This window comes from Macaca mulatta, chromosome 12 (genome assembly GCF_049350105.2).
Source record: "Macaca mulatta isolate MMU2019108-1 chromosome 12, T2T-MMU8v2.0, whole genome shotgun sequence".
NCBI classification, from domain to species: Eukaryota; Metazoa; Chordata; class Mammalia; order Primates; family Cercopithecidae; genus Macaca; species Macaca mulatta.
In genome coordinates this window covers 74,430,245-74,444,769 of record NC_133417.1, presented here as the reverse complement: position 1 = coordinate 74,444,769, position 14,525 = coordinate 74,430,245, and the positions used below count along the sequence as shown (strand labels likewise).

Genomic DNA, 14,525 nt, shown 5'->3' with positions numbered 1-14,525 from the left:
ACTCCTGGGCTCAAGTAGTCCTCCCACTTTGGCCTCCCAAGTGCTGGGATTACAGGCATGAGCCACCACACCTGGCCAGAAAAGTCTTTTGATAATAGTTCAGTACTAGAGAAAAGTAGAATAGAAATAGTCCTTCCTGCTGTTAGCCTTAGCAGAAGCAATATGTGAAGATAGCAGAGACAGGAAATTACTTTTTCTTTTTCCTTTTCATTTTTATTTTGGGTCTGAGTTGTGTTTGGAACAGTTTGACCTTCAAGGAGTAGAGCTTTATGAGACTTTTCTTCTCAGACTCACACTATGTACTTGTCAGTATGATATAGAAGTTTTAGAGGAGAAATGCTCAGTAGCCATTCCTTTTCACTCAACACTTTCCATGTACTTACTGTCAGGTATTCTTCTAGGCACTGGAGATACAGGAGAGAGTAAAAACAGATAAACTACCATCATGGAGTTTACTTTCTGGTAGGGGGAGATTGACGTAAACAATAAACAAGCCTCTAAGGTCAGATGGTGATAAGTACCTTCAAGAACATTAGAGCAGGGTAAGTGTATAGGCTGGAGCATCATGCTAAGTGTGAGATGGAGTAAATTTTGGATAAGGGATTCAGGGACTGCCTCTCTGAGGAGATGTCATTTAACCATGGATTAAATGAAGTGAGGGAGTGATCCATGTCAGTAGATAGGGAAGAGAGTCCCAGGATGAAAGAAAGGGAAGTGGAAAGGGCCCTCAGGTGAGAGCATGTTTGGTTTTTTCCAGGAACAGTGAATTCAATGTGGCAGGAGTGGATGAGAGAGACCAAGTTGGTAGGAGATAAGGTTGGAGAGACAGCCAGAGACTGGTTTCCTCAGATCTTTTTGCTCTGCCTGGAGAGTAAAAATTACCCAGTTATCTACCAAGCAACAGATACTGAGAGCTTCCATATCCAGCATAACATGTTAGGCTCTACACTAGGGATTTATATAGACCTTTAGACCTCTGGTGAAGGTGGTGTGAAACAAGTATGAATATATTAATTGTGTCTGCATCATGCTAATGGACTTTGCTACATTTTTGTGGGATCTGTGGGCCAGATAGCATCTAACCATGTCTGATACTACTGTGTCACAGCCTACAACATGAGGCTGGGATATGCATATGTATATGTATATGTATATGTATATGTGTATATGAATGTGTTTCATGTGTGGTGTACATTTATACCCCTTTTTAGTAACACAACTATATGTAGAAAGATGAGCCTTTAAATTGAGAGAGTATATTCTCCTGGTTGTTTAGTCATGTGTCAACAGCCAGAAGGAAATAAAAGTACATCTCTTCCCATATTCTCCAAATAGTCTTAGAAATTAGAAATTTTTGTTGCTAAAGAGTATAAGGGAAGAAAGATTGAGAAGTATAGCTTTGAGTTTTAAAAACTTAATCAGAGAAAGTTTTAAAAATTCCTAGGGAACTTTATAAGTAAAATTTTAAATAGCTAATAGAGTAATACTTTTTATTGTATTGAGTAATGACAAATTTTGACAGATTAGTTTTGCTGGTGGAGATCATCACTGTTATGACCTGGTCTTGCTTTATTAAATAAACTCAGTAAAAAATTGAAAAGGAAAGATTTAATATTGTCTATTCTGTCCTTAGTAAGAATATTGATACCAATCAGGCATTTTAGGTGGCCTTTTCCCTCACGTTAGAAATGTCTCTTGGATGAGGCAAATTAGGTAAATAGTTGAAGCCTTATACTGTGGGACATCTGCCATGCTGCTGGGTGACAACTAAAGGAGGAGGTGCTAGGCAAGACCTAAGCCTCAAACATGTGTACACTCTGCTTGGAGATCTGAGATCCCCAGAGAGCAGCATGGTATAATAATCCAGGCTCCAGAGCTGGACATTCTGGGTTAAATCCTACTCTCTGCTTGCCAACTCTGTGATCTTGGGCAAGTCATTTAACCTCTCTGTGCTTCCTAATGCTTCTTTATAAAGCGGAGATAATTGTTTCTACTGATATAACATATAAATGAGTTGGTATATCTAAAGTGTTTAGAATGGTATGTAACATATTCTGAACACTATTGTATTATTATCGCCAATACCGGGATCACTTCTTTTTACATGCAGCACTGTCCTTTTGTTTTGGATTCTTTTTCCAAGGCTATTTTTAAAACTTCTTACTAAAGTGTAATAACAAATGTTCATATAACTTTAGTATAATAGTATGAGTTTATTCAAATTGAATCACCCAGGGAATCAGTACTGAGGTTAAGACACAGAGTATTATCACAGTACCCTTCTCCTCTTGTCCCCTTTTCCTACTTGGACCCCACCCAAAGGTAACCACTTAACCATTATCCTGTCTTGTAACAGTATAGATTAGTTTTATCAAAGCTGTGTATCATTTTCTTTTTAAAACCTAGCTTTGCCTGAATAAATTATAAATTTATATATAAGTGAGGCAGCTATACCTTTAAAAAAATCTTAATTTTCTTTTAGGTATATTGGATCCTCTTATGTTAGTGTATCTTGGTTTCTCTTTGGCCACACTTCAATATTTTCCAGAAGATCTGCTAAAGTCAATTTTTAACATCGAATTCTTATCTAGATTGGATTCTCAACTTGAAAGTATGTATCTACGTTTTAATTTATTTGTCTGTTGTACTTTATATCCAAATCTCGGGTCTACCTATACTGAAGAATTTTAATGTTAATAACTTTTTTCTGTTTCTAATAGTATTCATGCTTATTGTAGAAATTTGGAAAACACAGGAATAAAATAGAAAATAAAAAATTACCCATCTTACTAACAAGTAAAACTACCACTTTTAATGTTTTGGAGTATTTCTTTTCTGTCTTTCTCCTTCTCTTGTGTGAATGTTTATATATTTGTGTTTTTTTGTTTTGTTTTGAGACAGGGTCTCACTCTGTTGCCCAGGCTGGAGTGCAGTGGTGCAGTTATAGCTCACTGAAGCCGTGGACTCCAGGATCAAGTGATCCTCCCACCTCAGCCTTCCGAGTAGCTGGGACCACAGGCGTGTGTCACCATGCCCAGCTAATTTTTTTTTTTTTTAATAGCTGGGATCTCACTGTATTGCCCAGGCTGGTGTCAAACTCTTGAGCTCAAGTGATTCTCCCTCCTTGGCCTCCCAGATGTGTGAACCCCCACACCCAGCCTGTATTTAATTTTAATTTGTTAAATTTTTTATTTTTATATTTTGAGACAGAGTTTTGCTGTGTTGCCCAGGCTGGTCTCTAGCTCCTGGCCTCAAGCAATCCTCTTGCCTTGGCCTCCCAAAGTGTTGGGATTACAGGCATGAGCCACTGTACCCAGCCCCTGTATTCTTACTTTCTTTTTCTTTTCTTTTTTTTTTTTGAGATGGAGTCTTGCTCTGTTTCTCAGGCTGGAGTGCAGTGGCTCAAACTTAGCTCACGGCAACCTCCGCCTTCCCATTTCAAGTGATTGATTCTCCTGCTTCAGCCTCTCGAGTAGCTGGGATTATAAGTAGGTGCCACCATGCCCGGCTAATTTTTCTATTTGCAGTAGAGACGAGGTTTCACCATGTTGGCCAGGTTGGTGTTGAACTCCTGACCTCAAGTGATCTGTCCACCTCGGCCTTACAAAGTGGTAGGATTACAGGTATGAGCCCCCATGCCTGGCCCCTATATGAATTTTAAAACAAAATTTGGATTACTTATATGTTCACTTTTGTATGCTGCCTTTTTCCATCTAACTATATTTTGAGCAATTTTCCATGTTATTAAATATTTTTATATCTTTTTTTATTGGCTACATAATGTCCCATTATATGGATATAATAAAATTTGTCATCTTATAGATTGTTTCTAATTCCTCATCATTGTAAGTAATGAATTGTTATACATGAATCATTGTTTCCTTAGGATAAAATCCTAAGTATGGAATATTAGGTGAATGAAAATTCTTGGGAGTATTTTTTTTTTTTTTTTTGAGACGGAGTTTTGCGCTTGTTGCCCAGGCTGGAGTGCAATGGCATGATCTTGGCTACCCGAAACCTCCACCTTCTGGATTCAAGCAATTCTCCTGCCTTGGCCTCCCGAGTAGCTGGGATTACAGGCAGGCGCCACCATGCCCGGCTAATTTTGTAGTTTTAGTAGAGATGGGGTTTCTCCATGTTGGTCAGGCTGGTCTTGAACTCCTGACCTCAGGTGATCCACCCACCTCAGCCTCTCAAAGTGTTGGGATTACAGGCGTGAGCCACCGCGCCGTGCCAGGAGTATTTTTTAAATGTACTTTTAACATTCATGATTAATGAGAACAGTGTAGGAGTTGGTCCTAATCATGTCACTGAATGTAATAATTTAAAAATATGAAGCATACATTTGTAAATTAGAAATGTAAACAGTTCTAAATACTGTTAGAATAAAAGCATCTAGTAATAGTGGGGATAAATGAATGTGAAAAAAAATGGGTTGTCTTTCCTAGGTTTCAGCTCTCAAAATTCATTAGTATTTTATTAATTTCAGTTTTATCTTCATCTCTAAGTGCAAGAGTCCAGTTTCATCTTATGGAGTTAAATAGATCAATCTGCTTGGAATGCCCTGAGTTTCAGATTCCATGGTTTCATGATCGCTTCTGTCAACAATATAATAAAGGTTTGAGTTTTCTTTTAGTCAGATAGCAAAGTTTAATTCTAAAGTAAATTATTGTGTAGTACATTGTTAATCTTGTTATACTGAAACATGACACGAGCCTTCCCAAGAGTGCCATGACCTGTTTAATATTTTATATGTGATATTGTAGATGGAACATTATAAGAATTTCTTAATATTTGGGACATAACCCTCTTTCAGTTGAGAGCAAATAACTTTTATTGAATTTAGTGTCATTACATAAGATATTACATTGAAGCTCTTATTGGAAATATTAATCTTTATTTTTCAATTTGTAGAATTGGAATGATTTTCATTAAAAAACTGATTAAGGCCGGGTGTGGTGGCTCACGCCTGTAATCCCAGCACTTTGGGAGGCTGAAAGGCTGGCAGATCACCTGAGGTCAGGAGTTTGAGACCAGCCTGACCAACAACATGGAGAAACCCCGTCTCTACTAAAAATACAAAATTAGCCGGGCGTGGGGGTGCACACTTGTAATACCAGCTACTCAGGAGGCTGAGGCAGGAGAATTGCTTGAACTGGGGAGACAGAGGTTGCAGTGAGCCGAGATCGTGCCATTGCATTCCACCCTGGGCAACAAGTGCGAAAACTCCATCTCAAAAAAAAAAAAAAAAAAAAAAAAAAGATTAAGTAGACTAATTCTTTATATTTTATAAAGGTATTGGCGTCATGAATGGAGCACAACAGCAGATTTATAAAATGTTAGCAGAGGTACTAGGAGGAATCAATTGTGTAAAAGCCTCGGTTCTTACGCCTTATTACCACACAGTAGGTAAGTTATTGGTAGGTTATTAGTTACTTTCAGAAAATCAAACTAATATGAATAGAATAATCAGTTGGAATTTTTAAAAGTTTTTTGATTTTTTTTCAAGTTGTTATTATTATTAAAATTTCCAAACAGGTAGAAAGAACAATAGAATAAATCCTCAAGTTTGCATGGCTCAGTGTTGATAACCAGGAGCATTTTCTGTTCTTTAGAAAATAAAATAAAATTAAGGTCAGTCCTCCACCAATTCTAAGTAAAACCCAGATTCAGATTCACTGAATGTTTCTGTATCTTCAAAAGATTCTGTCCTCTCCATTCGGTGTGTGAAAATAAGGGAAATGACTCTTTAATCTCTATTTCATTGTTTTAAGTTCATCTGAAAAACTAAGTTGGATTATCAGCCTGGATGAAGATTTCCAAAGATACTGTGCTTGATGTTAACCTGATTAATCTTGTTTCTCAACTGTTCTAGTTGTGAAATGCATTCTAATTGAATTGTGGATTACATAAAGCTAGTGGACTAGCTTATGTTGATGGCAATATAAAATTTTCAAAGATATTGCTATATTCAAATGGTGATCTTAAATGAAAAAGATAAAATTTTAAGATAATTAACATAAACTTTCTAAATTTAGGTTTAGAAAACCTCTGCATATATACAGCATATTTAAAAGGATTATAAACTTGGTATAAACTAACAGCGTAAATGGTAGCCAAAAATCAAATACTATTTAAACTATATTGTTAATAATAACAACAAAGTTGGTAATCCCATTGTATTCTATTTTTCAGACATCTTAATATTGGAATTTTTTTTTTTTTGCATGTTGTCCTTTTTAAGAGACAGTGACATGTAGGGTCTAGAAACAAAGGAGGACAGATAGTGAAGGATCTTGTCTAATCATGTCTTAGAACTAGAGAAGACTAGGATTGCATGGATTTCAATCCTTGAGCAAGTTCTTCTGAACCTTGTTAGCTTCTTCATCAGTGAAATGGGGATAATAATGCCTACTTGATAGGATTAACTGAGATATTGCATGTGAAGCATTTAATACTATCCTTGGAACATAGTAAGTGCTCAATACATTTATTTTTATTTTAATTTTTTTATAGAGACAGGGTCTCACTATGTTGCCCAGGCTGGTCTCAAACTCCTGGGCTCAAGCGATTCTCCTGCCTCAGCTCAGCCTCCCAGAGTGTTGGGATTACAGGTGTGAGCCACTGTGCCCAGCCCAATATATCTTACTTGGGGGGGGGGGGCGGTAGGAAAAGGATGTTTAGTCTGAAAAATAGAAGTCTTATGGGGACCATAATCTTTTAAAATGTTTGAAGGATTGTTAAGTAGAGAACTAGGTATCTCTATCTTAAAGATGAACAAAATGGTAAAAATGAAAGAAAGCAGATTTAACTTGGTATAAGGAGAATTATTGGCTGCTTTCTGAAGAAGTAATGTTGAGGCAGAGGCTGAATATTCAGATGATAGATGTGTGTGATTTTTATACTGGGCAGGAAGGTGAACTAGATAATCATTAATACTCTCATCTTGTGTTACAAAACACAAGTTTCCTTTGATTTTATATTAATCAGGATTGAGTTGGGTATGAGTGACAAAAATCCATAAATTGGCTGGGCTCAGTGGCTCATGCTCATACACATAGTCTCAGCACTTTGGGAGGCTGAGGTGGAAGGATGGCTTGAGCTCAGGAGTTTGAGACCAGCCTGGGCAATATAGTGAAACCCTATCTCTAAATAAATAAATACATACATAAATAAAATAACAGGCATGGTGGCATGCCCCTCTAGTCCCATTGCTCAGGAGTTTGAGACCAGCCTGGGCAATACAGTGAGACCCTGTCTCTAAATAAATAAATAAATAATTAGCAGGCATGGTGGCATGCCCTTGTAGTCCCATTAGGAGGCTGAGGTTGGAGGATCTCTTAAACCCAGGAATTGGAGTCTACAGTGAGTTACAGTCACTCTACTGCACTCTAGCCTGAGTGACAGAGCAAGACTGTCTCTAAAACAAAAACAAAACAAAACAAGAAACAAACATTGAAGCTGGGCATGGTAGTGCAAGCCTGTAATCCTAGCTACTTTGAGAGACAGAGGTAGGAGGATCACTTGAGCCCAGAAGTTTGATTCCAGCCTGGGCAATATAGTGAGACACCATCTCTTTTTAAAATTGTTCTTGTTTTCTTCAGAACAATATGAACATAACCCCATCTCTTAAAAAAATTACACAAGACATGCTTAGCATAGAAAAACTAGAAAAGGAAGATAACAAAAAAGAAAAATTACCCATGATATAGCCACTGTTTGCTTTTGGTGTCTGTTTTCCTAACTTAAAAAAGAAAAAGACAAAAATGGTTTTCTTCTGTAGTATTTGTGTTTTAGTCCTTTTCTGCTGTTACAACAAAATACTTGAGACTGGTTAATTTATAAACAACAGAAATTCTGGAGGCTAGGAATTCCAAGCTCAAGATACCAACAGGTTTGGTATCTAGTAAGGACCTGGCCTCTGCTTCCAAGATGGTTCTTTCAATGCTGTGTCCTCCCATGGCAGAAGGGACAGGAAGGCAAAGGATACTTATTTATAGTGTCACTAATCTCATTAACGAGGGCTCTGCCCTCATGACTTAATCATCTCCTAAAGGTGCTACCTTTTTTTTTTTTTTTTTTTTTTTTGAAAAAGGCTCTTGTTCTGTCACCCAGGTTGGAGTGCAGTGCAGGAGTGCAGTGGCATGATCATAGTGCATTGCATCCTCTGCTTCCAGAGCTCAAGTGATTCTCCCACCTCAGCCTCCTGAGTAGCTGGGTCTACAGGCACACACCATGACACCAGGCTAATTTTTGTGTTTTTTTGTGGAGATGGGGTTTCACCATGTTGCACAGGCTGGTCTTAAACTCCTGAGCTCAAGCAATCCTCCTGCCTCTGCCACCCAAAATGCTAGGATAACAGGTGTGAGATACCATGCCTGGCCTAAGGTCCACTATTATTTTTAACACATTGATGATTATGTTTCAACATATGAATTTTGGGGGACACATTCAGTTCATAGCAGTTTATAACTTTATATGTTGTGAATATTTTTCTATGCCAACAGATATGCTTATACAACATCTTTTTTAGTTACTGCATATTTTGTTGAGTATGCTATTATTTAATCGATCTGTAAGATTTTTTTTGCTGGTATGTCCATCTGTCAAACAATGCTGCAATTTCAAATAACAATTATAGATATATCTTTATATATTGCTTATTATGTGTTAGACACTGTTTTTTTTTTTTTTTTTTTTTTTTTTTTTTTTTAAATATGGAACGCTTCACGAATTTGCGTGTCATCCTTGCGCAGGGGCCATGCTAATCTTCTCTGTATCGTTCCAATTTTAGTATATGTGCTGCCGAAGCGAGCACTAGACACTGTTTTAAGTACTTTATAAGTACTTGTGTGTGTGTATGCGTATAGTAAAATTATATCCCTATGAAGTATGTAAATTATTTACAGATGAGGAGACTGAAGCCCACAAACATTATTGATTGCCCAAGGTTATATACCTGGCAAAATGATAGAGCCAGGCTTTGAGCTTGGCATTCTGGCTCTAGAATTCATTCTCTTAATGAGAAAGCTATATATTTCATGTTTCATAATTAACTTAAAGATGGTTCAGTGCCTTAGTTTTTCACCAGAGTTCCATCTGATTCTTTTCAAATCACAGACATCATTTCAGGATGTATATCTAAAAGATAAGAATGACTTTAAAAACAACAATATCATCTTTATCATCCTATAACCATTAATAATAATTTAATATTTTTAAAGAAATGTAGAGCAGTATGTGAAATTTAACATAAGTAGAGAGATATGGGAAATTTTAGATAAAATTTAACATTTTATGTAAATGTTAGATTTGGCATACTATAATGAACTCAGTGATCAAGATTGAAGGTAGTAAAATTATGGGAAATTTAACATAAGTAGAGAGATATGAGAAATTTTAGATAAAATTTAACATTTTATCAAAATGTTAGATTTGGTGTACTATAATGAACCCAATGATGAAGGACTGAAGATAGTGGAATCTATTCCTCATATGTCTCATGCACTCTACCCCTATACCTTTGCTTTTCCTGTTTTAAGTGTCTTTTATGTTTATTTTACAGTTTATTTGTTCAAATTGGGATCTTAACATTCCACTCGGTTGGTTTGCAGTTTTTAGTTTAACCTTTCCTTTCCTACTTCTCCTTTTTTTAACTTAAAATTTAATTGAGAATAAGTTTTTTTTTTTCACATTTCGAACTTAGAATTCTAATTGCAACTCTGTGATAACATTTAATATGTCATCTAACAGTTTTTAATGTTTTTACTGTAAACCTGGGTTTGCTGTAAACCATTAGTGATATCTAGAGACTTGATTAGATTTTAGGGTTTTTTTTAGGTTTTTCTTTTTGGCCAAAAACTTCGTAAGTGGCTTGTACTTCTTATTTCTTCCTATCAGGAGGCACACAAGGCTGGTTTCTTTTTCTTTTTCTTTCTTTTCTTTTTTTTTTGGGCGGGGACAGAGTCTGGCTCTGTTGCCCAGGCTGAGGTGCAGTGGCACAGGCATGGCTCACTGCAGCCTTGACATCCTAGGTTCAAGGGATCCTCCCACCTCAGCCTCCTTGGCCTGACTAGCTGCCACTACACCTGGCTTATTTTTTAAATTTTTTGTAGAGACTGGGTTTTGCCATGTTACCCAGGCTGGTCTGGAACTCCTGAGCTTAAGCACTCTGCCTGCCTCGGCCTCCCAAAATGCTGGGATTACAGGTGTGAGCCACTGTGCCTGGCCTGGTTGTCTTTTATGTATTAAGACTCATTAGTGGGTTTGTATGTTATCAGCTGATTCATTCAACAGAAAGTTCCCCTGTCAGCTTTTCACCTGCTGATTTTAGCAGTTATTAATGATCACTCATTGCCTAAATCCATCATTCAGAGGGGTGGTAAAGCAGCGATATTCTACATCTATCATGCCTTCTACATTTATTAGCTGGAATTTGTCTAAAAAGGACTTTCCCATATCAACTCTTTAGTTACCCTTATGTACAGTTCATGTAGGAAAGAGGATAAATGCTTGAATCTTTTTCTTTATTAATTTTCAGATGAGTTGGTTTAGCTTCCTCCAAATGTAACCAAGAGCCTTAAAGAGATTAAAACTCTTTAATGTGATTTGGCCTAGCCCAGTGCTAAATGTATCCTGGTACTTAATATTGTTTTGTAATTCTTCTGGTTGATTTTTTATTGATTGATTTCCAAAGAGAGGTGCCATTGGACCAGATCTTATAAAAATTACTTGGATGATTTAAGAGGTTCATCATTCTTTTGTGAGTGGGTTTGTGTACAAATATATGCATATATATTTCAAATATATCTTAAAACTTTTATCTGTAAGACTTTACCTAATTCATACTGCCAGTTTCTATGCTTCCTTAAGATTTTGAGTGTATCTTGGATAAAAGAAAAAAACCTCTTCCATATGGAAGCCATAATACAGCATTGGGACAGCTACCAGAAATGCCCTGGGAACCAAATACTGAAATAGTTGGATCAAGGCTGCCACCAGGGGCTGAAAGGTAATTTGTCTCTTAGTTTTAGATTGTATTAATATCTAAATGTTAAATTTGGGGTACTATACTGAAGTCAATGATCAAAGATTGAAAGTAGTGGAATCTGTTCCTTGTATGTCATGCATTCCACCTTTGTAACTTTGCTTTTTCTGTCCCTTCTGCTTTAATGTTCTGCTTTCTTCTGTCCAAAGCCTAGCAATCTCCCTAGATTAAAGTACTAAAAGAATTGTCCTCAACTAGAAGTAAAATAGTATCTTCTTTTGTGCTCCCATACCTCTCTACTTTTCTCATAGCACTTAGCCACTTCCTACACTGCATTACAGTAACTTACTATACATCATGTGTTCTCTGTTAGACTATAAGCTGTGTCACTTCATCTTTGTACCCCTCACAGTGGCTTATGTATAGTAGGCATGTGTAAATATATATTGGACAAAAAAAAATGGATGAAAGCAGACAGATATTTACAATTATTTTGTGTAACTAAATAGGTTTGTCATTAATTACTAATTTCTTAGTAGAAACATAACTGGATATACTCATTTATATTCATTGGCTTTTGTTAGTTTATAAAGATGCAGTCTTGTTTCTGAAAAGCTTGTAATTATTCAGTTTCTTATTTTGATTTTAGAAGTAAATATTTTTTATCTTATGTAGGATTGCTTTGGAATTTTTGGATTCAAAATCATTTTGTAGAAATATCCCTCATATGAAAGGAAAATTTGCTATGAAAAAACGACATTTGGAAATTCTGGGGTATCGTGTAATTCAGGTATGAAATACTCATGTAATTCAGCCTCTAAAAAGCCCAGAGACACTAGCTGTACATGTGCTTCCTTTTCATGTGAAAGTTCCAGAATTACCTTTTTTTTTTTTTTTTTTTTGAGACGGAGTCTCGCTCTGTGGCCCAGGCTGGAGTGCAGTGGCCGGATCTCAGCTCACTGCAAGCTCCGCCTCCCGGGTTTACGCCATTCTCCTGCCTCAGCCTCCTGAGTAGCTGGGACTACAGGCGCCTGCCACCTCGCCCAACTAGTTGTTTGTATTTTTTTTAGTAGAGACGGGGTTTCACCGTGTTAGCCAGGATGGTCTCGATCTCCTGACCTCATGATCCGCCCGTTTCGGCCTCCCAAAGTGCTGGGACAGAATTACCTTTTTAAATATGTTTTTTAAAATGTATCCCTCAAACAGGCCAGGTGCAATAGCTCATCCTTGTGGCTACTTGGGTGGCTGAGGTGGGAGGATTGCTTGATCTTAGGAGATTGAGGCTGCAGTGAGCCGTGATTGTCCCACTGCACTCCAGCCTGGGTGACAGAGCAAGACCCTGTCTCATAAAAATAAATAAAAGTTGTCATTTATTTTATCGTCTTTAGAATATCTATATCTTATGATTTCTATATCTTATAAGAGAGGCACTGTAGAGATGGATAGAGTTATCAGAGGAAACAACTAGTGTATGAATATAGAAGACTATGTAGGAAAAAGTGTCCATCATTGGTATTGTAGGAAAAGGAGGATGAAAGGAGAAGAAAAAAGTCTTCTAGGCAATGTCAGAAGGACCCACTTGACTTCCAATAAGGCTTCACAGGCTATCCTTACATAAACTAATTTCATAGGATTCCTACAGCTTTGATCAGTAGTGCTTATATGTCTTCCTCAATGTTTTTTGTTGTTGCTTTAAAACTTTCATTGTTCTACATTACTTATTTTACAGATTTCTCAGTTCGAATGGAACTCTATGGCACTGTCAACAAAGGATGCTCGAATGGACTACCTGAGAGAACGTATATTTGGAGAAGTCAAGTCATGACTGTAGTTTTTATTTAAAATGAATGTTACCATTTGTCACATCTGGACTTATTTTAATTAAGTGGCCTGTCTCAATAAAAAAAATAATAGGTACAAATGTCCTAAGGTGGGAACATACCTGGCATGTTTCAGAATAACAAAGGATCCAGTGTGGCTGGAGCAGAACAAGTGGGGAGTGGGATGGGAGTGTATAAGAGAAAAGGTAAGAGATAACAGAGTCAAATACAACCTCTTGGCTACTCTGAGTGAGATGAGAAGCCATTGGAGGGTTTCAAGCAAGGAATGATATGAACTCACGTTTTAACTGCATTACTTTGGCTACCTTATTGAGATAAGCAAAGACTACAATGAGGCAAATGTGTAAGAAAGAAAACTCTCTATGAGGTCATTGCAATAATCCAGGCAAGAATGGATGGTGACTTGGAGAGCGTGGTAGCAGTGGAGGTAATGAGAAGTAGTCAGATTTTTTGGATATATTTTGAAGGTAAAGGCAACAGAATTTGCTCGCTGATTGGATATAAGGTATGAGAGAAATAGGAGTCAAGGATAAATCTAAGTTTTTGTCCTAAGCAACTCAGAGGATGTCATTAGCATTAACTAAGATGGGGGAGTCTACAGGAAGAGCAAGATGGGGGGCATGTGGTGAGGGTTGATCACAAGTTTGCTTTAGATATGTTGAGTTTGTGATGTCTTTTAAATGAGATTAGAGAAGAGTGTGAATGGAGGAGAGGTCTGAGGACTGAGTTTTCAGGTGCTCCAACATTAAAAGATTAAGAGGAAGAGGAGGAATTAGAAAAGGAGACTGAGCAGGGATGGCAAATGAGGTAGGAGGAAGGAAGGTAGTAATACTTCTAGAAGCCAAGTGGATAAAGCATTTCAAGGAGGAAGTGAGTAGTTGTATCAGATGCTGCTGAAAGGTCAGGAAAGATGAGAAATGGGAAATGGTTATTAAATTTAGCAATATGAAAATCATTCATACTTTGAAAATAGTTGTTTTGAAGTGGCATATGTGAAAGCCTGACTGGTTCAAGAGAAAATGAGAGGAGATACGTTTTCTCCTAAATGGAAGCAATGAAATGGGGTAGTAGTTGAGTGGACCAATCTTGACCTGGTGTAATCCTACACATGTTGAGGGAATAATGGGTTTTCCCTGTCTTACAACACATTGATTCAATAAAATAGTTACTAAGGGCCTACTATGTGATATAAATCCCCAACCCTTCTCTAAGAGTGATGTTTTGTGCTTAGCAGGCCACAGCCTAACTACCCTCACTTAGGCCACCTGGTGGTGGTGGAGGTAATTGACCATCTGAAAGGTGGCTATCTTCTGACTCCATGACCCTCTCAATTCACACTATCTCAAAATAAGTTGGTAGCTGGAGCGCCTTCTATCATAAGCATAGCTTTAAAATATGTGTCTTGCATGTAATTTGCTTCACTGATATTTGGCTTAGGCTTAGTTGAAGTACATGTTTAAAATATCCAATGACTGCATGATTTGAACTCTAATACTGAATATTTTGTGGAATATTAACTTCACAAAACGTTTTATGAAAAACAAAATCAGAATAGTAAGTGAAAGATGTCTCATTATCTCTTCCTCTTTCTGAATTTCCTCATACTCATATTAGTGGAAATGCTAAATTCAGAGTGTTTAATTTCCATGAAATGTGTTCTATTTCTCAAGCAAGTGATAACAAAGAACTAAACCCTT

At 37.1% G+C, this 14,525-nt stretch overlaps 1 protein-coding gene and 1 non-coding gene across 21 annotated transcripts in view; one reads left to right on the top strand and one right to left on the bottom strand.

Moving 5' to 3' along the window:
- FASTKD1 (FAST kinase domains 1) overlaps positions 1 to 12,912 on the top strand; it is a 51,568-nt gene extending 38,656 nt beyond the window's left edge. For 9 of the 20 annotated variants that reach the window (XM_077957165.1, XM_028830817.2, XM_015110300.3 and 6 more), the window contains 6 exons: positions 2,483 to 2,611; positions 4,490 to 4,618; positions 5,296 to 5,409; positions 10,873 to 11,011; positions 11,663 to 11,777; positions 12,717 to 12,912. In XM_077957165.1, coding sequence (XP_077813291.1) covers positions 2,483 to 2,611; positions 4,490 to 4,618; positions 5,296 to 5,409; positions 10,873 to 11,011; positions 11,663 to 11,777; positions 12,717 to 12,812 — 722 coding nt within the window. In that variant the 3' untranslated portion in view covers positions 12,813 to 12,912. The remainder of the gene's footprint in view (positions 1 to 2,482; positions 2,612 to 4,489; positions 4,619 to 5,295; positions 5,410 to 10,872; positions 11,012 to 11,662; positions 11,778 to 12,716) is intronic. The other 11 variants (XM_028830819.2, XM_077957168.1, XM_028830818.2 and 8 more) reach the window with 2 other exon arrangements.
- LOC114671676 (U6 spliceosomal RNA) lies at positions 8,712 to 8,818 on the bottom strand. Its single transcript, XR_003721693.1, has one exon. It is a non-coding gene; the product is annotated as a U6 spliceosomal RNA (small nuclear RNA).
- Positions 12,913 to 14,525: the final 1,613 nt, after the last annotated feature.